Here is a 24,192-nt window from a genome sequence, read left to right as displayed (position 1 = left end):
AAGACATCTAAGATCATCAAACCCACCACTAAACTATGTCCCTAAGCACCATCTCTACCCGTATTTTAAAGAATTTCTGGATTTGTGACTCAACCACTTCCCTAGGCAGCCTGTTCCACTGCTTAAAAAGCCATTTGATGAAGAAGTTTCTCCCATTATCCAATCTAAACTCCCCTGGTGGTACCTGATACTATTTCATGTGAAGATATTCTTGGGCTTAAGATTTCAATTATTATTTTAATATCAGAATAACTTTGATAACCATAGTACAGTAGGATTTATTACTAGCTTTAAACACATAGCCAGAACAAGGTAAAGGGTTCATATCTGTATGTGCCACTGAGTAATTTCAGTTGCATTTAATGCAGCAAGTTAGGCTGGGTAAATACAATGCTGATAACTTTTTCTCGTGATAACTGCATCAGTCTACCCTCACATTTACAGTAGTATGAGTCTTAAATTTATTTTGTCTACAATGTGTACTCAGAAGTAATGTTTATAGAACAGTTTGAAAACAGCCAGTATAAATAAAATACATTTATTGTGTCTTTTAGGCCTTAAAGGAAAGCTTCTTAAAGGCTATTGGAGTTGGAATTGGCTTTAACTTGCAAAGAATTGAATTTAATGTGTCTCCATTGCAACTGGAAATAGGGAAGGTGTATAAGGAGACAAAAATGCTTCTGGATGGAGAAAAAGAAGAGGAGTGGACATTTGAGGTAAAGAATATGTTTTCACTAGTGATAAGCAGTCTCAACTCGTTATGGTTGCATTGCATATTTGATTTTTTTTTAAGTGCAATTTCATACCTTTGTTCTGTATAACCCCACTGAGCCTATATTATTCAAAACTTAGGATATAAATCTGCAGCATTTTAAAGTATTTTTGATGATTGCAAGAACACCCCATAGATACATTCTTTATAATGTCTTTATATTTTTCCTGTTCCTGGAATATATTTCCTACACTCTGAGAAAGTCATCCTAAGGTGTGCAGGAAGTTCACAGAAATATATTCGGACCTGATTTCTTGAACAGGTCTAAGATTTTAAAGTTCTTCATCAGTTGGTCTAGAGTGGGACTAGTGATTAACTAACCCCGTTAGTGTTTACGTTAGATGTCTGAAATGGAGGAGGTGTCTTCAGCTCCTTTGGAACTTCTTGTCCACACAAGAAATGCGTGTTTTTGTGAGTGTGAAGTAGCAGCTGTCTGTGGGAATGGAGAGATGAAAAAAATTGCTTAATGGAAGATTAGTTTGGCCTCAATAGTCTAACTGAGTCTTGGAGTTAGGGTTTTTGTTTTCCTTCTTCAGAGTTATTGGGGCTTATCACTAAAACATCTATCCTTTCAGATTTGGTAAGAAATTATCAGTGTCATTTCGTGTAGTTTAAAGGATACATAGGGGAAGAACTGATAGGGATGTGATTTGCTGGTGGACCTGGCAGTGCTGGGTTAACAGTTGGACTTGCTGGTCTTAAAGGTGTTTTCCAGCCTAAATGATTCTGATTCACAATGATCTCAAATTATTTAATTACCTAAAAAACCAAGCTTTAAAAAAAAATTAAATCATAATCCCATTTCTCTACACCTCAGAGGTATGTTCATTCAACCACTTTTAACAGAGCAAAAAATGGAACAAACTGTCAAGTGCACTTTTCAGTGAGATTATTCAGTTTCAAATACGTATTTGCATTTTGAAAATACCTATATTGTTGGAGAGAGCTGTTCCAATAGAGCTGTCTAAATGACAGATTTCTGCTGTATGCTTATTTTCTTTAGTATACAAGCTACACGTACCCTGTGCATGTGGTATGAAAGAATGAATGTTCCAGTAATATTTAACTTCAGAGTACAAGTTTGTATCTTCACAGTTCATTCCATTCAGCATTCCTATCCACTTCTGGTTTTGTGTTATTTTACAAGTCTGTGCATACTAAATCAGCCCTCTTACTCAATTTCTGTATAGTATGGCAATATCAGTATATCATGAAATTCACTAGTTGGGAGTTACACTGGCAAAAGAAGTTATTGGGAAAGCCTGTGGCACATCTTGTACCAGAATGCTTTCTGTATAACTGCAGTGTACCATGGCCAAGGGAACATCTACCTCTCTTAAATGAATTCTGGAACTCCCGGTTTTGGTCTTTGACGTGCCTGTGGTTGATTGACAGAAACAGCCTGAAGATGATGATGTAGATAGCTCCTTGTAATACTTAAATGCTTTCTAATTCTTTGAATTTTCCTTATTACTTGGTAATTGCTGCCAGAAGGTTCATGCAATTCTTGTCTGAGGAATGTCTCCACTTGCATGCTTGCCCTCCTGCTTCCCAAGAGTGCAGTATTATAATGGGGCAGATTCTAGTATTTCAAAGAAAAGAACTTAATATCAAGTTTCCTTTAAATACAAGTTCAATTGGCGTATAATTTCATTTAAATATTAACATTTATTAAAATAAAATAAATAAAATGTTTTTCAGTTACCAATCTCTGGAGAGCCTAAAATTAAGCATTGCTTTACTTTTCTATCTCTTCCCAAGTTTCTTTTAATTTTGCATTGATTTTCGTACTTAAAAAAATCTTTTTTTCTTTCATCAAATTTTTAAAATAACTTTTTAGTTGAAAACACTGATTTTGAGAGATCTGAAAGAGTCACCCAAGAGCAGACATTAAGTCACCTGTAAGACTACATGTTACTGATAGTCTTTTTCTTAGGTTCCCTGTTGTGCTAAGTTTGCTTGAGGGAGCTTTTTCTATCAAGTGAAAAATATAATGACCTCACTTTTACTTTTCAGAACTGCCTATATCTTAGTGAAAGGAGATGATCAAAGAGCAAGACTGTAAAATTCAATTATCACATATTTTGTCTCATTTCAGTTTTAAAGAAAACCTAATTTAATAAAACTGGAAGGCAGAATTAAAGGGGATTTTATCTGTTTAAATTACACAAAATATTCTGAAATCACCTTCAGAAAGTATCTTGTAATATGAAAAAGACAACTTTAAATTCATAAAGACCAGTGAAAGATCCACCACCATTTAATACTTGTCATGACGAAAAGGTCAAGAGGAATACTAATGAGTCAGAACAAATCGAAGTTGACACTATTCAGACCCCCTGTAACTGTTCACAGTCAGAGCAAAGCCAGTTCAAACTGGTGACAGAATTTTCTGTGAACAGTGCAAAAACATCTCTCTTACTTGATTGTAAATACCGAATTAACTACTTTGGTATGTAGTTGAGTGTTTGTGGTCCTTTCACCAAGGGTTCAGTTTTGCTTGAAGCATTTTTGCCCTCCTTAACTCCCCCTGTTTTCTGGCTTGAATGGAAGGAAGTTGCTCAGAAGCAGCCTCTTCTTGTTTGGTCTTGATGGAAGGATTTAGCTTTAGGGTCTTGTTTTCATACAGTACTCTAGAGATTGCTACACAGATTCCCTTCAACTGTTTCAGAAGGAGTTGGAGGGAAAAAAGGCTTTGTTTAAAAGCATCAATTTAATTTTAAGAAATGTCTGCTATATGTGTTGAATATGCTTTATTCATATAGATAGTGCACACTTTCCTCATTTTAAAAAGGTGGCTTTGTTTAGTAATAACTAAAAGACAGCTAGCCCAGTGAAGAGTGATAACAGCATTTTGTCAGGGTGTTGATTTAGGATGGAGTCATGATAATGATGATCATTATGGGTAATTCTATATGCTCCATTTATTTCCTTTGAAGAAAATAAACTTGGGTAATTGTCCTAGTTTCATCTCCAGTACAGTTAATTTTCTTCTTAGTAGCTGGCACAGTGCTGTGTTTTGAATTTAGGATGAGAACAGTGCTGATAACACACTGAAACAAAGTCAAGGACTCCAGTGTCTCACAGTGCCCTGCCAGTGAGGAGGCTGTGTGGTATGAGCTGCCTACTATGTTCAACTATGACAAGAGTGAAGTAGTAGTTAATTTTAGTTAAAAAAAAAAGAAGTTGATTGAAGACAGTTATGACAAGTTCTGTCACTTAAAGAGATCAACATAAGTTTATAAGATAGATTTGTAGTAGATCTTTTATATGGAAAAATATATTGGCACTGGAACATATATTGGCACAGGAACAGGTTTCCCAGAGAACTTGTGGATGGCCTGTCCTTGGAGGGCCAGATTGGATGGAGCCTTGAGCTAGCTGGTCTAGCGGAACGTGTCCATGTCCAAGGCAAGGGAGTTGGAATGAAATGATTTTTGAGGTCCCTTCCCAAGCTGTTCTGTGACTCTATGGAAAAAAATTCCTAGTTACCGATTTGCAAAATGTTAAATGTATTTGTGACCCTTTTTTATTGGTCCCAGTTGTGTACAGCTGATCAGGAAGAATAACTGGATAGCACTTACTGGAATCAATATTAAAGAAGAATCTTAAATGAGACATATGACATTTCTGTTTTGGTATCTACCTCAATTTTGGATACAACTATTTTATAAAGGAAGCATATGATTTATCCTAAACTTCAGTCTGGGATTAAGAATCACCTAGCAGGACTGCTGTTGCACAAAAAATTTTTTGCATTTTTTCACAACAAATATTTGCTTGATATGCAAGTAGATTACTTCCAGAACATGAATTTCAAAGAGAGATTAGCTGGGTCAATTTGAAACATATTTAGTAATTGCTGGTGTGCAGCTGTAGTTGGCATCTTTCACCCTCAGTAAGAGAAGTTAATCCTGTTGCATTGCCAGGAATAAATAAGAATAGAAACATATTTCTAAGACTAGCTAATCCAACTGGATTCAGTCATCAATCAATTCTGCTGGCTGGGAAGGTACAGTTTCCTCATAAGCCGTCTGTTGTTGAGTGAATTCGTAATGATTTGAATTCCAGACACATCATTCTGCCGAGTCTTTGAAATGCAGTCATTGTAAATCTCTGTGTGCTCTAGTAAGGCTTTTGTTCTGTGCAGGTAAAAACAAATTTTGGTCCATTCCATGTTTTCTGGTTTTTAGAGAGGAATCTTAACAAAACAAACTCTTTACCTTGATGGAATTCTGTATGATTGTCCTCTTTTTGTTTAATCATCTGTTGCCATTTAAAATACTAATTTTATAAGCTGGTATAGTGATATCTCCAGGGAACCAAGTTGATCCACTGTTTTTTATAGTTTCACTATGTTTCATTAATTCCATAGCATAAGGTTTTGCTGGCCACTATTAAAGGCCAGGAAAGACGTTCCTTTCTGTATTTCATTTGGATTTACATTGCTCTGAAACAGCAAAGATAGGTGAAGGGCATAGTTTGTTATGTTTTATTGTAAGATGCTGAAAACTCTTTTGTGATCACAGAGGATACATGAAATAAATGAAATGGAAACTTTTTCATTCACTGTTCATTGGGCAGGGTCTCTGCAGAGAAGGTGTATTTAAACAGTCACTGCCTGTTAAATGCAGCTTTGAACTGAAAAAATATTTTGCTAACAGTATATAAAATACTACCTATAATATGTTTTTAGTTGCACATACAAGAAGTAATATAAGTTGACTTCACAAAAAGAAAATTCTGTGCTTAAAGCTGTTTGCAGACTTCTGATTACAGGTGTAAGCCACTGCTGAATGTGCTGTACTGTGCTCTCTGTTCTGATATGTCTTTGACCTCTTGGAAAATGCAAAAAAAGGAAAGAATGGTGGAAAATGAAGTAATTAAAATTGGAATGTAGTAATTTTTCCATCTAGAAAAACACAAAACACTACCACCCTAGAACTATAGAAATGGTCTAGCAACACCTGATCAAGCATCTAATACTCATAGTCTTTCTTATTTTTGAGGAAGTTACAGAAATGTGCACACTGAGTACAAGTGTTTATCTCTGAGGTGGCATTCTTTATGCTTGACTAATTTTCAGTTTTGTACTCTAGTAAAGGAGTGGAAAACCCAGTAAAATACTTCATAGGAAATACATTTATAGCTCTTGCAGTCATGTAAAGTATTGCTTATGCTGTAGGTTTGTTAGTGTTTCTTATATTAAATATTTTTCTTAATCTAGACAGAATTGAAATATTCATTTTCTTACTAGCACTTTGCAGAAAGGTATGACAACATGAGCTTGAATAGGGTTTTTTTGAAGTAGGTGAGAGTTATAAAATTCTTACTGCTAAAGCTGTCAAATAGGCACAGTTTTGGTGCTGAAGAGATCAAAGTAAAAGCACAGTTCTATTTCCTCACCTGCACCTCTCCACGAAGGCACCCACGTTTGCCAGAAAAGTCCCCCAGCTTTACAGCTGAACTGGTGCTACACATGAATGGAGCAGCTGCTGCCTTGGCTGAGCTGGGCTGAGTAGATCTCAGCTGAGCAGCTTGGCACTTTTTTTTTTTTTTTTTTATGTATATACAGAGCTGTTTGGGAATCACTGAAATGGTATCCTGGCAACTGAAGTCTTTGAAAATTCTATATAGTAGATGGACTGTAGAGACGCCTGATGCGGACTGACACCGTTGTTCTAAAAGACATTTTGCCTAGATTAAAAGGGGAGAAAAACGAGGGAACCAACAACCTGTCAGAGGAAATAGGAGGAGATCATGGTGCTTTCTTTATATTATGATATAGTGCCATTAGAATATTTCCCAAGGAACCCAAAATTGGAGATTCAGTCTTACATCCAAGGAAAACATCCCAATGATTTTCTGATTTTCAGATTAATGGCAATATTGAAATTGATCACTTTCCTAGGTAACATTCTTGGTATTCTTGATTTCTACTTTAAAAAGTGTGCATAAATTAAGTGAAAACTTCTGGATAAAGAAGCAGGGAAAAATTTATTTCCTCCCTTTATATATATATTTTTTTAAGTCAATGAAATTATGGGTTGGCTATAGAATAAGCATTGTTCTGAAACAGTATATAAAAGTCTTTGGGGTTCTTTTTCCTGAAATTGTTCAGGATGAATTCTTAGCCTTTCTGGAAGAAAACACTTTCAAAAAAACCTAATAAATAGGTAAAAACTATATTACTAAATATATAGTTATAAGTCTAAAAATACTGATTCATATTTACACATCACAGTTCTCAGACTGCTGCGTCAGGAGTTTAAAGTTGGGGTCTCACATGCTGTGTGAAGCCAAGAAGGGAGAGAGAGTCATTGGTTTAAATTTACACTGACACTGTTTTTCAGAATACCTTCCAGAAGTTCACAGTTCATCTCACTGGAAAAGGGATAGCTAAGATGGGTTATGTGCTTTGGGACTTAAAAGGGACTGGTAAAGTAATGCTCAGGTGACAAACTTGAATGTAAATATCTACAAATGGATAAGGTGATGGTAACCTATAGTAACCAGTCCTCAGCTCTGTGAACATTTTAATGTATCTGCATCATTGAGCTCTCCAACAAAACTCCTAAAAAGTACTATTGCTTTTTGAATATCATTATTTTAAAGTATTTTAAATTATGTTCTGCTATTGTTATGAACCATATTCTAAATATTTATATAGTCTGTACTCCAGAAACAGAGTAAAGAAAATGCATTTACATTGCCATTTTTCATCTTTACTAGGAAACCCGCTTGGATGACCATCATCATGTTGCAGTGGCGCTTGGGAAACAGGAGGGATTTGTACAGAATAATTCTGATGTAAGAAATTGTGAAATAGTTTCATGTCTTGGTGATCACTTGAATGTAAACTGATGCTGTAGCTAAAAGTGTGTTATCTCATGTAAAGGGCCAAGAAGAAGACTTGTATTAGGCACAGTATTAAACAGAACCAAGCAGTATTACTGAACTGCTTCCCCTAGTTCTCTTATGCCTATTTCAGGAAAAATCTGGGAAGGAGAAATAGTTTCAGAGGACAGCAGCAGATCATGTCAAGTCTGTAATGCATGTATTCAGTGTCTTCATTCAAGAGAAGATTAAGTGATTTTTGTCACAGCCTGCTAGTACTCATGTGGGAAAGATGGTTTTCACAGAGGGAAATGGAAACAGTGAACCAATCTGGACTGCTAAACTTGTATGACACCTCACCAAGCTGATTGTAGTGGGGGACTGTCAGTGTATGTATCCCAGAGCAGATCCGTCACTCAAATACCATTACGACAAGATAACCCCTGAGACAAGCAACAACAACCAACAGATGGGAAGAACAGCAGTGTTAGTCTTCGTTCCATGTGGTGTCTCTATTGAGAGAAAGAGCAAAGCTACTTAAAAGCTTTTCAGGATTTTCTGTGTAATTTAAAAAAGACCTCAGTCGTGAAAAGAGCAATAGAAGTCAAATTTAAGGGAGAGGCAGACTGGCAAGTTGTAGCCAAAACAGCCAGACAGTCAGCAAAGGAGAATGTGACAAATTGCCAGATTTTTCTCTGGTGTTCTAGTTGCTCACGAGAAAATGGGTTAGTTGTCTTCTGTAATTTACATAGATACAAAGATTTTACCAGGAACTAGAAAAAAAAAATTAGTTTAGGAATGGATAAAAGCAGGAAAGTAGTAATGCACACTGTCTGTCATGGTAACAAAGTCTATGTTCGTGGATAAAAAAGGGAGGCAGACCTTTTAACTAGTATTGGTTAGACTGAGAAAAGAGGTATTAAACTGCCTTTGAGGATTTACTGTGATAAATCAATGGACAAATATTTTTTAAGAAATTACATGCATTCTGTTTGACAGGACATACTTAAGTTCCTGGGGGGGTTGCATATTATCCTTCTGACAGGAATACTGATGACTGTAAGTCTGAGGTGAAAAGAAGGTGGACGTTATTTCGAAAGACAATTACCTAAGTATTTGGCAGAAATCCAGGATTTTTAAGTATTGACCTTCACCATCATGGTCACATACCTTAAACTTATCATGACTATTCTTTCTGTGATATCAAAGGTTATGATAAAAAGTCTTTGAATCGAGAGGAGTCTCAAAGGCTTACTTGTCCACTGACTAAATTTATGATGACCTAAATTTCATTATGTCAATTCAATGAAGAAAGGTCATTTTAAGCAGGACAAGAGAGCATTCTGAGACTCCTCGGTAAGGAAATTAAGTGAAAATTTATGTACTATTGCACCGTGCCTTTTTAGGCTGCCTTCTAACAGGAACATGGAGGAAATGAATGTTGCCTTCTCTCTTAATAAAAGAACCATAAGAAGGATTCTATTTATTGCTGGATGTGTTGAAAGAAAAGGTTGTTCATTGTAGCTTAAAATGTGTGTAAATGTTACCCAGTTGTTTCAGGATGTCAGTGTTTGTGTCTGTTCCCTCTCTGCAATCACAAGAGTAATTCATTATGGCCTGCTTGTAGAACATCTATTTTCAGCTTTTTTCACAAATGATAGCATGTACCTGCAATTCCCAGGAAAGACCAATTGTTTTGTCAATTTACTGTAATTAAAAATCTCTAGTGTCAAGAGTCTTATCAAAATGCTAGTGACTGGTATATGCTTGAAGAAACAGAACATTTATCTGTGCTCTTAACCTAGATCTAGACATTTATCTGAGGCAAGTCTCAGTAAAAGATGGCTGAGTTTAAAATTCTTTATAAATCCTGTTTAGGATATAAAGTATGTTTTGTCTGTCACTTACTAAATTTCACGAGAGTTGTGGTGAATTCAGTCAGAACACACTTCCTTCAGACAAGCACGTGCTGAAGTTCAAACTACATCTGTTAACAACTACTCAGCTCAGAGGCTTATTTGGTATGTGTCTGTGATGTCACTTTCATAGCTCTAGGCACCATTCCTGCAGCTTTACCTCATTTCCAAAATGTCCAATGAACAGGAATGTCATTGTGTAAGGACATAAAGTGAGACAGCTCAATCTCTTTTGCTTTCAGTCTGCATTTACAACAAAGAGTTTTTCTGTGTTGCTACAAGCAGCATAAACCATTCTGTTGTCTCTGTATTTATTCCTAGAAGTAGCTTACTGCTCAAATACTGGAGAATAGACATTTTTGTTTTTTCCCTATTTACTGACCTACCTTCATTGATGTGACAGGAGGGGATAACAAAATCCTCAAAATTGACCTTGGATTGAGTCACCTCCAGCACTTGGATGTAAGCATGGAAGGGTCTACAAGACACAATTATGAGTAAATTCCCCAAATCTTTTCCTGGAACTCAACACACTGGAGTGCCTCTGAAGTGCCTGTACACCATTGCACTCAGGATGAGGAATAAACATGATGAGTCAGAGATCTGTACGTGGCTGCAGGGCTCCGAGAGCACGAGATGGTGGAGTTCAGGATGCTGAGGCAGCAAGAACGGCTCACAGTCCTTAACATGAGGAGAGCAGACTTTCTCCTCCTCAAAGGACAAAGAGGGGTCCTGTGGGATATGGCCTCACAGGAAAGCTGAGCCTCAGAAAGCTGCTTAACATTCAAGGATCACCTCCTCCACTCTCAAAAGAGTTCCATCTCACTGCATATGAAGTCAGGCAAAAAAGCCAGAGGGTCTACATGGATAAACAGGGAGCTCCTAGCCAAACTTGGACAGAGAAAGGGAAGCATACAGAGGGTGGGAGCAAGAATGGGTAACATGAGAAGAATACAGAAATATTATCTGAGCATCCAGGGATGAAGTTAGAAAAGCTAAAGTCCAAACAGAATTTAATCTGGGATCAGATGGACAACCAGGGATCTCTGAGGCAGCAAGAAGCACTTCAGTAAGTGCAAAGAAGCCAAAGGGAAGGGTTTTGCTCAACAAGAGAAATGTTGAAAGAGGCTGAGATGCTGAATGCCACCTTTGCGTCAGTCTTTATTAGCAAGACTGGCTGTCGGCAATCCCAGGCTGCAGGGATGAAAGAGGAAAGGAGCAAGGAAGATGTGCACTTAGAGGAAGAGGATTAGGTCAGGGAATGCTTAAGCAAACTGGATGGGTGTAAGTTGATGAATATTTATGGAATACAGCTGGCATCACAAGGCTTCTCTCAATAATTTTTGGTTGATCACGGGGACTGGGAGAAGTGCCCAAAGACTGGAAGAAAACAAATGTCACCTTATTGTCAGTAAGGAGGACCTAGGGAATTAAAGGCCTCACAGCTTCACCTTGATTGCTGGAAAGGTGGCAGAACAGCTGATTCTGAAAATCATTTCCAGGCACAGCAAGGACAAAGAAATTATCAGGACTAGTCAACATAGCTTCACCAAGAGAAAGTCATGCTTGACCAACTTGGTTAACTTCTGCAATGAAATGACTCACCTGGTAGATGAGGTTCGAGCAGTGGGTAACCGTCTACCTATATTTTAGTACCTTCTAAATCTGGCACTGTCTCTCATAAGATCCCCCTAGAAAAAGTGCTGAGTGGTGGGTAAGCAGACAGTGAGGTGTATTGGAAACTGGAACATTTGGGCCCAGGGTGTGGTGATAGTGGTACAAAGTGTGGTTGGAGGCCAGTTACCAGTGGTGTGCCAATACTGGGTCCAGTCCTGTGTAACATCTTCATTAATGAACTGGATGATGGTGCAGTGCCCCCTCAGCAGGTTTGCTGGTGACAACGAACTGGGAGGAGTGGCTGATACACCAGAGGGGTTGTATTGCCACAAAGACAGGCTCATCAAAAATGACTCAGTTTGTCTGATGTACCGAGGAACACCACTGCAGAGGAGCCCTACTGAATTTTATGAAATACTAAATACTAAGAATATGTCACTCAAGCAAATGCCCATCTAGAAGAATCAGCTATATTTATGTTTAATTTGTGCAAGCTGTACTATATGCCTTCCTGTCTGGAAACAATTACATTTGGAGATGGCATACAGCAGGCTGCACAGTAGTGTCCTCAAAAAAAAACAAACAAAAAAACCCACCCTGAAAACAAACCGATTTTCTTTTTCTTTGAAATGTGATTTTTTCTCTTGGAGTGATGAAACTAACTTGGAGACCATGACACTGTCATTTCTTAGTATCTCAGTCTGCATTTAATGTGGATTTAACATGGGGAATTGCTGGTTGATTGTGACCACTAGTTTTTAAGTAGCATTTGAAGTCTGAGAGAAGCATGCAAAACCTCAGTGACTACTGGTATTAAAAAGAGTACGAATAGGCACACCTCTGTTCTCACACAATTGTCTCAAATAATCATATCTGCTGGAGAATGAAGTACAGTTCATTTTATGGTGGTCTTTTTCTTTTTTGTTGGACTTAAACACTCATTCTGTCCCACTTGGAGCATTGTATAGCCCTTGTCCATCAGTTTTGTGAACTATGTTTCAAGGAAAAACTCTATTTTTCTGTGTGGCCTGTTACATGCTTCTAATAGTTACTGCATAGCCTAAAGTAGGGGAATTGACATCAGTCTCAAATGTAGAATGTTTTCTTCTTCAGTAAGAAATATGCAGTTTAAACAGGACAGAGAATTTTACAGGAAGAAAATTGATATTTATCGATTCATGTTATGCTAATACGTGTTTTCTTTAGGTACAGTCCATGGAGCCTGACCAACCACAATTTACAGTATTGACTTTTGAAGATTTAGTTGCATCTGGTATTCCAGTCGCACCTGAGGATTCTGCATATTGGGACAATTTTTGTTCAAAGCAGGAAAGTCCAGTGAAACAGAGTTCACATTCAAGATAAGACTGTGTATAAGAAAAAGAAACTTGTCAAAGTTCTTACACTGTTCTTCTACTTAATTTGAAGTATGGGAATAAGTGCACATATGTAAATGAAACATATTTTTCCTTATTTGAGCTGACAACCTGATTTTCACATTTTCAAAATCGATGCTTCATCAGAATTATAAGGAAGACACTGAAGGAATTCTGAACGAAAAGCCTAAACCAACATGCCTTTTTACATCTACTTGCCTGTGGTTCTTACCCTTCACTAATTATCCATGCTAGGAACAGAAAGCAGTTGTACAATAATGTTGTTTATTAGTCAACAAGTGTTTAGTATATAAAAATGTGTTTCCATACTTATTTATGCTGAGGCTTAAATTATGATACTGCTTTTTCTATTACAAAAACTATTCATTTATTCTCAGATGGATGAATAAATCCAGGAAAATTGGTACAAATTCTTATGTTGTTATTGTGTGGTGCAAGTGTTTGTACAACACTTGGTGTTTGTGTAATGCCAGGCTGAAAAGGTCTGAGTCTTAGCAGTGTAGGAGCTACATCTGTGCAAAAATAGTTTGAGACAGGGAATTAACTTACAAATATTTATAGTCTTTTCACTTCTTATCTTTGTTAATTAAAGCTTCCTGCAACTTAGTATTCTTCTTTTAACACTTCTTTTTTGTATTTTTTCCCTCAGCAACAGATACAAGCCAAGCAGCAGTTAAATTTTCCTAGGCTTGGATTTGCATCAGTCATGGGGGGAAACCCAAAGAAAAAAAGAAAGCTATTTACTCTTTTTCCAAATAGTCTTGTAACATCTGATGACAGAATATTTTACTGTCCTGACAGTGAAGGAAGGTTTACGGAGATCTGTAGATCTTGAGTGCACATCTAGAATATTTTGTCTTCTTTTTCAAAACAAATCCTGTTTTGTTCCATTGCCTCTCACTCTTTTGAGAAATCATAGATACAGTGTGGTCCATCTAAATTTAAGAAAACATACTGAACAGAATGATTTTTCACAAAAAGAGTTAATTTCTGTCCTACAGTTAAATATAGATCTTCACTGAATTTGAGGTTGTGTGCAACTAGGCTGCACCCTGTAGTCTGGTGAACACCATGTAAAGGAGAATCTACTTGTAGTGTAACCACTGAATCCATGCCTTATTACAAAGATGAAGAAAAGTTTGAGAGAGAGGATGAGTTTTACAGTTATTATACAAGCTTTTGGAGTCTGCTGTAGATAATTCTGAATTCAAACATGCTGTTAAACTCTCCTACTTCCAGTGCTGATTAATATTTTTGTTTCCATTTCCATGACTGTCTCATCCTGCATGCTAATTGTAATTTTTGGCATTTTGCTTTTTTTTTCCTCTCCAAAACTGCAAATCAGTGAAGCAATGACTTTTCCCTCCAAACTCCGCAGGGGTTAAATTAGATGTTCGGTAACTTCAAATCTGAAGTTAAAAGAAATACAGAATATTTTATATACAAATTCTAAGTGATGTATTCAAGATTGTCTTTTATAAAAATGAAATTCAACTTGAAATAAATAGTTTGCATTCCACAGAGGTCCAGTACACGCCAATCAGTCACTGAACCCATTAATTGCAGCTTTGCCAGTCAATTTGAAGTTACCAGCTTTTTTGCTAGGATGATCTAGCAAAGGGGTGAGCTGAATAAAGAAATTTCCGATCTAGATTTTGGGGGATAAGGGAATTAATGTCATATTAGAGATTACTTATTTTTGCATGGAAGCAGTGTCTCAAACCAGAAATTTTCTTTCATTGAAAAGAGTTTTAAAAGTATTAATAAAATTATTTCTAATATTGTGCTTGCATGTAAGTAGAGGACGAGCCAGTTTTGTTAAATTAGAAAATGGCGCTTGGTTTTCTTGCTAGGAATATGATCATCTTCAAGACTATGTTGAATTAGAAAGACCTGTAAGATTTTATTTTGGTTAGTTTTCCATGAAATAAAATCATACTTTAGAGTGGTTCATACAGAATTGTCTAAAAGGCTGCAGTTTCTCACTCTGTGATTTTTTTCCACACCTTTTAATTTATACTGAACTATTTGAAAAATAAGATTAATCTCCTTTTTAATCTTAATAGCAGTAAGGTTAGGTGATGGTAATGCCTTGTGAAGAGCCACTTGAGTCAGGTTGTTTCATGTCAGTGCAAACGGACAGAATGTTACACTTGCTTTTACCTCAGTGGGAAAGAGCAGCTGGATTGGTTATGGAATTTTCAGCTAAAAGCGTGCTGCTAAAAGGCCAGCAGGACGTTCTGACTCCTTATGAATGTGAATGATCCATCTTAAAGTCAGAAGAAAGTTTTTCGGGGTATCTGTGGTGTGGAGGCACATACTGAAATAAGTGCTGCTAGTGTGTACAAATAGACTAATGTAATTTCACAGTTCTAAGACTAATTTCTTTTTTAATTCACCATCACACCTTTTGCTGATAAAAAGATAATTGAGCCCTGTATCCACACATGGCTATAACACTGACTTACTTGCATTTCCACGGAACACAGTCCTAATGGCCAGGGAGTCCCTCTGCCATTTTAGAACAGCTCCAGCTTTCCTCACCAGGTCGTCAGCCCAGTCCAAGGCAGGTGAGCTGACCTTTGCTGTCTCCCATCATCATTCTGTCTGCAAGAAATATCCCAGTTACATCTAGAAGCCTCGGGGCCTTTAGTTTCCTTCACCAGGCACCATTCCTTCATCTGTTCTGTTTCCTAGATACTGTCTTTGACATAACTATACCACATACCTGAGAGGGTATTGTTCCACATGAGCCTTTCCCAGCAGTGGCTGCAGCTGGGTAGGCTTTTTCCCTATGGAACAGGATTGACCAGCCCCCCCCCACTAAATCAAATTCTCAGATTTAGGTCTTAGATCAGATCTGCTGTCCTAGGTGGCATATCAGCACAGTGTTTCTAAAAAGTATTTATTAACAGTCTCTGACCAAAAAATAAATTTTAAAAGTTTCGGTTTTCAGTAAAAAGACTGTCAGAAGTGAGTAGATGTGTTCTAGTTTGGACTTGTTCAAAACATTTTGTGTCTTAGATCAAAAATGCTTAAATGGATTAGGAACTTCAGGGGGTAAAACTGTTTAAGGCAGTTTGCACCTGTGTGACAAGAGGCAGGTGCCATCTAATATGAAAATCCGTAGCTTTGAAAAATGGGTCATGAGAGTTCACTCAGCCTTTTACAGAGTCTGTAAACTTACACAAGATGTAGATTGTTACTATCTTATGGGATTAAGTCCACTGATGTTAATCAGGTATGCTTAGTTTAGACAAGAAATCAGAGATGTAGCAACAGAAGGAGTGTATATATGGTTGTTAGATGTATGTTCTTGGAAACATCCAGGCAACAGCTCAACTTAAACAGCCGTCTTTAGCCAAGACACTGCAATAAGGCAATGATTTGCAAAAAGTTGGACAGATGGTTATGCAAGTCAGCATAGACTGCCTTTTGTTGGAGCTTTACAAGAGTGCTACATTCTACAAAGCAGATAAGTAGTTCTTGGCAGAATTGATACAACCACATCTAAAACAGCAATTGAGACTGTCAGCCTTAGCTGCTGCCTGATTCTGCAGGTGTCTGAACTTTCTAATATGTGCTTCATTATCCTCCAGAGTACGATTAGTTTGGATTACTTCACTCTTTGTAGAAAACATAAGCATGAAAATAAATTCTGAATTTTCAAGAGAGACAACATTTTAAAAGTGTTTTGTTTTATTCAAAAAGTCACCTTTTGTAGTACGTTATTTTCTTGAGCTGTACATGCAGTTTTTTATGGCCAGACACTATAAATCCTGTTTCTTCTAAGATTGGGTATAATTTCTTTACTGCAATAAAACATGGACTATTTTGTGTTTGTGTTCTCTATTTGTGGTTATTATTTTATCTTGCTATTATTCAGTTCCAGACATAGGTGAGATTACTGAAACACTTGTCTAGCACTCCTTTGCTATTTTGCTATATGGGACCATGAAACTGTGCACTCTTAATGACATCCTTTGGATGAATCATGAAACAAAGGTCTGGAGTACTTAGCTGGAGTACCAGCTCTCCAGTACTTAGTTTCTTCCACAATTTTAATTTTATAATGTGCAACCCAGTTTCTGACAAATACAAAATAATGTTGGTGTATTCTGTGCTGGAGTGAGTATCTCATGTTGTGGTCCAAATTGGCATAGTGTGAAGCTTAATGCTCTTAGGAAGATCCACATTTTCAAATACAAGACTACAGTGATGCCCAGTGTTGCTTACACATGCAAGGAAATTTCTGAAGATTTGTTTTTTGATTAGGACATAGAACACAAAGGTTCTTCAGGTTGTAGCAGGAGCTTCTTCATACAGAAAAAAGCTCTTTTACTTGCACAAGACTTTTCTTTAAAACATTTGAAAACCTGTTTTATATTTATAAGTGATTTAAACAGTAAGAAAATGGGTATTTCAATTGAAATGCATCTTCTGTTTTCTAACACCTAGAGTACTTCCAGGGTTTGCCAGGATGCTTGTCAGGTTTGTCCTAGGGATTTAGTGATGCCTTTTGACATCTGGAGCAGGCTTGGGGCAGGAACACCAAGGTTCCCATCATAACCAAGATGCTATGCCGGACCTATAGGCAATGCCAGAACTTGGAAGGACTTATGGAGCTTTGGTCAATGGTGATGCTCTACTTACAAATGGCAAAGCTCTGAAGGGGTTGTGTGAGAGTTTTCTTGACGTTCATACTTTGAAAGTTGTATAAATGTCTCACTTTGGATTTGGTAATTACCTCCTAAACTTACTTAGGCATTTAAGTGTAGTCAATTATTCCACACGAGCACTGATATTTTCATTGCAAACTTACTCCTTTTTTATTACACCTGAGTAAGCTGGTGCATCATTTCCATCCTGTTTCTATATGTGTTGGTGTGCCTTGTGCTGTGCCTTTGGTACCACAGAACCTCTAACACATCCATCTGAGGTACTTTTGCTGCAACAGCTTTCAATGGGATCAGTCCCAGCATGCCAGCAATTCCTGCTGGCAGGTTGCCTTTGAGCTGAGAATAAAATGTTTTGGTACCATTACTAAACTCTAGTAAATTAATGGAAAAGACGAGTAGAGAAATTACATGTAAATACTTTCATGCTGTAATGCAAATAATGATAAGTAAATGTAAAAGAGAAGATGTACTAATGCTATCTTTTAACTCACTGAGAGTTCTTAGTTTTGCTTTGTTCTAAGATCTCAAGGCAGATCAAAACTTAGTTCAATCCTGTAATATGGGTTTCTGGGTTTTTTTCCCCTCAAGGTTAAATAGTAGCATCTGTATTACAACTTCAAAGTCCCAGTTAAGATTTCCCAATTTTGAGTTTCTTTTCTCCCTGTACCTTAATGTTTCCAGCCTTGGTTCAGTGTTTGAAAAAATAGCTTTCCTTTAATCATGAAATAGGCTGAAGTTCACCCAAGCAGCCAGTCACACCACGTAATCCGTGGGAATCTTTGACCAGAGACAGAAATCAGGAGCTTGGCATGCCCTGCTTCACCCAGGCTGGTGCTGCCTGAGCAGGCAGGGATTTCTCAGCTGTTCCATGTGACACTGGTGTGCTCAGAGGAGGGGAGGACATGCTCATGCTTAAGTGGCTCTAAAGCTGCCTCCTGATTTCTGGAATTACCTTGCTCAGCTGAGTGACATCGCTACGTAGTGCCACTGAATATTAAACTCTTGATTGTGTGACTGGTTTGATTTTTTGTTTCCCAGTGTTGGAGCTAAACATTCTGCCCTGTGAATTTGCTACCAGCTGTTTCCACCAATGTTTGCAGTTTTTGCCTTTATATCAATATACTGCTGGTTTTGGCTTTAAGGCATCATAGATAGCAGTCTTAGTAACTAGTGCAGAAGGGAAATGCAGTAAGACTAGCAAAAACAGAAATAATCTTTATAAACATGATTATAGATTTTATATGTATCATTGCATGTTATATCTAGTAAGCTGTATATGTAATACTTTAGCAATAGTATATAATAATTTAATAAATGTATTATATATTTATAAATTTGGACTTCTATATATATATGCACACACTGCTTTACAGCATCTTATCTTTCAATTAAGCATAGGTTTGTGTTTTCCTCTGCAATTAAATAAATACACAATTACCTATATGTAGTTAAAATATTCATTTGTTATTTTTCATCATAGGGAGGTGTTTAATATATTTAAATGATTCTCTATTAAAATTACTTGGGGTTTGCATTTAAAACAGCACTCAGGCAAAAATCTAAAAATACTGCCTTGAAAATATTTTTTCTTTAAAATGAATGTCCTATTTTCTCTCAGCTTCAGCAGCAAAGTTTTCAGTAATTTATCACAGCTGCCATCAGGTGAGTGGATTCTCAGTCCTTGTATCTGTTGATTGTACAATGTGCTCTTCATCCTAATTGAGAGCTGTTGTGAAAGGCACAGTGAACTGCTTATTCAATAAGGTCACTGGTCTCTTTGTAAGAGAAATGGAATTTTCCTGCAGTTATTAAGTTCAAACACTGTTTACTGAATAGAATAATATTCTCAGCAAGCAGTGTTTACTACCTGCATGAAAGCATTTTGTTAATCTTGTGATGGTTACGTGGTCTGCAATTAATTAGCTGCCTGTACAACATTAGGAAAATGTATTAGATTAATTCTGTATAGTAAAACTGTGTGTGGGTAGAGGTGTACTCCGGTTTTGTACTTCCACATACCACAATTACTATTCTCATGTGAGTGAGAACAGTGTATTACAAAGAGACTGATCTTTCTGATATCATTGTTTCTGCCTAATTGCTTGTTAGGATCTTTAGATTATTTGCTTTGTTAATTTAGGATGTTTTCCCTAGAGTGCAGTAGGATTTATTTGCATTTCATCTGGAGCAGCCAGGCAACTCCTGCTTTGCAGAAATCATTGTTATCTCTTGGTCACCTTTTGTGATAAAGCCAGAAAATAGCAAATTGCTCATTGCAGTGGAAGCACGTTGGTTTCAGTTGGATTGGGTAAAGTCAGACATGCTGGCTGTATGTGGCACTGGTTGTGTAAATGCCTTTAAGAAATCAGAAAATAAGCTTATTCTCTGAGGCAAGTGTTCAGTTAAGGAAGGAAGTAACGTCAGATGAAGGCAATAATTTCTCCTAAGGGACTGCTGAAAGAGTGAAGACCCCTTGAATGTGCTAGGAATTCTAAACCACATTTGATTTATTTATAGAAGTCAATTTGGGGAGTTCAGAAGTCTTCTAATGAAAGGATTGTGGTTTTGGTTTTGTTGGGATTTTTTTTTGAGTGACAGCAGTTTGAGTGCAGCATTGATTGGATTGAGTTGTTGAGTTTGTAGAAACAGGCTTTTAAAAGGCAAATGAAAATTCAGTTGCATTAAAATTTAAATGTGTTGATGCAAGTATTTGTATGCTATGTTGTATATGTAGCATACACACATATACATATGCCTATATATGTACATTATATATCTATATACACATAAGCAGCCTTAAATGAACTAGAAACCAACCCCATCTTTATTGACTCTGTAACCAGAAAGTGTCAGAGAAGCGCTTCAAGAGTGGGTAATACAAATGGTACAATACCTTGGGCTGATCCAAGAGAAAATTTCAGGTCTGGCAGCTGACAAATAAAAAACAGTGCCTTGAACTGAAGGAGCCTTGCAAGGAACAGTGCCTTGCTCCTTGAAGGAGCAGATTAAGATATAATTTTTTATCTGTTGGGAGCTTTTATTAAAAATATGTGAGTTAAAATAAAACTGTGAAAAGGTGTGAATATAGGTAAATATCTATTTTCTTTGTCATTTAATGATTGGTACTTTGTATGAGAGAAGTCAATTGAAACTGAACAAACAAGACTGCATTGAATTTACTTTGCTTTAGCCCATTGGTCTTAAGGGCTTTTCTAGTTCAACATTCAGTGGGACACAGGAAAATCCATAGTATCTTTACTGTATAGGCTTGAAATATCTTTGAAAACAAGAGACCAGATGCAACTGTTTCAGAAAACAAATGCTTCTGAGAAAGAGAAGCTCTTGACATTGTGGGTTGGCAGGTGGAAAAACACCTGTTTATTAGAAAAGCTGGTCGGCACATCACAATCAAATAACTGCGGTGTCCTGCTTTGAAGAGGTGATTTCATGGTGTTTGTGTAAGGCAGGGTATCAGAAATGCTGCCTACATCTTCTTTGTGCAGTACAGGCCCTGTAGGACTTAGACAAACGTGTTCTTGGTGTCTGTAAAATAACATTACTGGTAAGAGAATAATCAAGACCACAAGTGTTAATGAAAGTCTGAATCTCAGCTCTTGTGAATTCTTCCACCCTGAGCTCCTGAGAATGGACAGCTGTTACCTTTTATGCATGGTGATTCCCCAGCTCTAAGGTATCCCATTTCTTCCATAGGACGCTGAGTCAGGTGTTTGTCCATTACAGCATGCAGGGCTTCCCTCCTGGCCTTCAGGAGGGTCTCTGAGAACTCACATAAGTTGGGGAAATTTGGTAAGAAAAGTGGATCAAGCCAAGCACTGCAAACCAGTCTCACACCTGAGGTGACATCAAACAACTCTTTGGAAGAAGAAGCTCTAATTCTTAAGGTGAGTACGAGGGCAGCTAAAACCGGATTCTCTACTGTGCTCTTTGTGGTGAAAACTACTGTTCTAGGATTTATAGAATCTAAGATAAGAGCCCCAGTCTGTCTGATTTTTGTTTATGTATGTCAAAGCATGTACTTTCAATTACAGATAGTACAGGACAACAGCACAGTGGGGAGGTAAGAATTAATGAGCTTCCAATTGTGGTGATAAAATGTTTTTTAAGGAGTCTTCCAATTCTGGTGGTAAAATATTTTTCTCCATTCCTTTAGCTTCCAAAGTGTACCATTTCTGTATGTCTAACATACATTTTCTTGTCATTATTATATATGACTTTTTGTTTATTTTATTGGTCTAAAATTGCCTTTCTTCTATTTTAACCATGGAAGGGCATGTGGTTATGTTTTAACTGGATGTCTGCTAATATAAAAGTGTCATTTTAGAATCAGTGTATCCTGCTGGCTGAATTTCTGTGCAACCATAATAAAATCTCTTCTTGATGCCTGTGTTTCCCCTCTGTCTGTGTATCATCAGCTGAAACTGCAAGCCCCTTTTGAGAAAGAAACTGTCTCCCAGTAAAATGGAGGCTTGGTCCCAGCAGGAGCCCCTTTGCATTAGTCTAACATAAATACTGCAGGAATAATTAAATCCCACCAATGGCAAACCTAATAATCCAACAGCAGCTCCTTCAAGCTCAGATGATGTTGTTGTTGTGCATGGGGCTCATTCTGAGCTGCTGTGCTGATACAAGAATGACTTGGATGTTTGTCTGCTAATACCGTAAAGTGATGAGCAGAGACCTTGGGTGGCTCCTGTGAGTGAAGACACCGCTGCCATCTTGGCACATTACATTTCTCTGTCTGAACCAGAGGTGGGTTTCAGATGAAATTTCCAGCTGGTCTCATGCCTGCCTGCTCCTCCATTTGCATTAGTAAATCTGTAATGGAATTACAGAATATCTGTGCCAGTAATGTTTATACAGCAGGCAGTATGCCAAAGGCTTGACAATATCATAACTTAATTAAATTTGAGCTATGTATGAGCAAAAAGATAGTTCAGTTGTGCTTAGGGTATATGGCCTCTGCTTGTCAAGCTTTCCTGCTTAACCTACAACTTCTTGGACAGGATATTTTTATCTTCTGCAGGCCAAGGTCTCTTTTGTGGTGCTGATTACATCCCAAGCCAGTTCACAAATACTTTGTAATCACAGCACACTTCCAGCACTCTCTTCTTCCTGTTCACATTCTTTTACCCCTTTCAGTTTAATTTCCCTCTATGGGGGACTGAGTCTGAGTCCCTCTTGCACTGGAGATTGTCCTTCCCTTGTCTGCAAAGTCACTCTGAGCAGAGGACTCCCATTTTATACAAGTGTAATTGAATACCTGCAGTGTAAGTCTGGATATTTTCCCTCCCACTTTTATAATTTCCCTCGTTTCTTTCTCAGTTCCCTTTTTCTTATGATATGTTTTCCTCTTCTTCAATCTAAAGCGTCTTCTATTTTTTCTCATAAAACAAATCCACATTTTACTTCCCAGTTTGCTTCCTCTTTCTATTTTCTTCTTCACAGCCCGAAGATCTCACACTGCTGTGTGCTGGCTACAGAGGTGGGGAAGGTGTATTGGGTTAAAGTGGCTCCAGCTACCCTGTGACACTGTTTTTGGGCAGGAGCACAGTCTTCCAGGTTCTGGCACAGATGATGCAATGACTGTTCACTCTTTTTGAGCAGCAGCCAGACTAGGGTTATGTTGATTTAATAGACATTTTTTACTTTATCTTTTTTGGGGCAGAACCTGAATTTATAATGAGGCAAGGAAGGTGTATGTCTTTGTGACACATGGGCCTCTCTGGTATTGTTTTACTTTTTACTTGGGACCTGCATCAAGTTACCAATGCATTTGCTTCCTCACGTTTGAAAAGGGCTGACACATTTCTATTATCCAGTGGTTGGATTTGTTTAGTGCCTCAGAGCCCTTGGATTCAAGCTTTTAAAGAGATGAAAATGTACTGAAAAATTGTTATTCCAGTTGGGTCTGTGGGTTTTGGAAAGACATCAATGGATTTTAGAGGCTTTAGTAGCTTAGTGTTCAAGCAGAAATCAGCATAATCCACTGTGAAGGTTCCTGAGTGCATCCACACGCACTACCAGCAGAAGAGAGTTTAGCTATAGACTATGCCTGAATGGATTTAGGTGGCAGCCTCCACTTTCTTTACCTCTAGCAGTGCAGGTAGACCCAAGAAGCCAACTACACAGTCACTGTGAGCCCCCAGGGATGCACTGAGCCTCTGCTGCTTCTTTGGACCTTCCAGGCTGGTCCCGTCTGGTATTGAGTCAATTAAAACAAAAATGTTCAAATTATCGGTTTAATGGAAATTATGAAATCACACACAAGATAGTTATGCCCCCTCACTGAGGTGTTTGATACTAGCCAAAAGACTGCAAAAAGGAAATAACCCCACCAAAAGACTTCAAAAAACAGATACCCAACAGTGCAGCAAGGCAAAAAGGATCACTGATTTCCCGAGGTTTGTGTGAACAGTCTGAGTGCAACTGGAACTTTTGATGACATCATTTGCATAAAGAAAATAAAAAGTTTCATTTTAAGTCGTAAGGTATTTAGAACTTTATAAGGATAAAATTGTTTCTCAGAGGTATCAAAATGTAGTAGATAGCTGGAGGCCACTCTGCTAAGCTGTAGGAATTGGATAAATGTTCGTTTAATGTGACAAGTGAATAATTTTATGTTAGCTTAATGCTTTCAAAAGCTTTTTTTATATTTTAATTGCTTATCAATTATTTATGTTTCACACCACAGGAACAGAAACAGTGACTAGCTTAATTATGCATAAAAAGTAAAATGCTTATGATTTTATTATTTTCTGCAATACATAATAAGTTTTCTACTATTTCCCCATGAGAAAAATATATTTCAGTATATTTGGATATATTATCCAATAAATATAAACTGAGCCTTTGCTTCTCTTCAATCTTTGTCCAACAGAATTATGAGGTCCAAATGATTCATTATGTCATCTGTGATAGAGAATTGTGTATCTGGACATTTACTTCTGGCTGCT

The 24,192-nt window shown here is 37.4% G+C and overlaps 1 protein-coding gene across 2 annotated transcripts in view; it reads left to right on the top strand.

The window, feature by feature from the left end:
- AASDHPPT (aminoadipate-semialdehyde dehydrogenase-phosphopantetheinyl transferase) overlaps positions 1-16,361 on the top strand; it is a 31,020-nt gene extending 14,659 nt beyond the window's left edge. The window contains exons 4-6 of one of the 2 annotated variants that reach the window (XM_069014650.1): positions 555-716; positions 7,505-7,582; positions 12,349-16,361. In XM_069014650.1, coding sequence (XP_068870751.1) covers positions 555-716; positions 7,505-7,582; positions 12,349-12,507 — 399 coding nt within the window. In that variant the 3' untranslated portion in view covers positions 12,508-16,361. Of the gene's footprint in view, positions 1-554; positions 717-7,504; positions 7,583-7,763; positions 10,429-12,348 lie in introns of those variants that run through there. The other variant, XM_069014659.1, reaches the window with a different exon arrangement.
- Positions 16,362-24,192: the final 7,831 nt, after the last annotated feature.

This window comes from Aphelocoma coerulescens, chromosome 1 (genome assembly GCF_041296385.1).
Source record: "Aphelocoma coerulescens isolate FSJ_1873_10779 chromosome 1, UR_Acoe_1.0, whole genome shotgun sequence".
Taxonomy (NCBI): Eukaryota; Metazoa; Chordata; class Aves; order Passeriformes; family Corvidae; genus Aphelocoma; species Aphelocoma coerulescens.
This window is presented reverse-complemented; position numbering and strand designations above follow the sequence as displayed.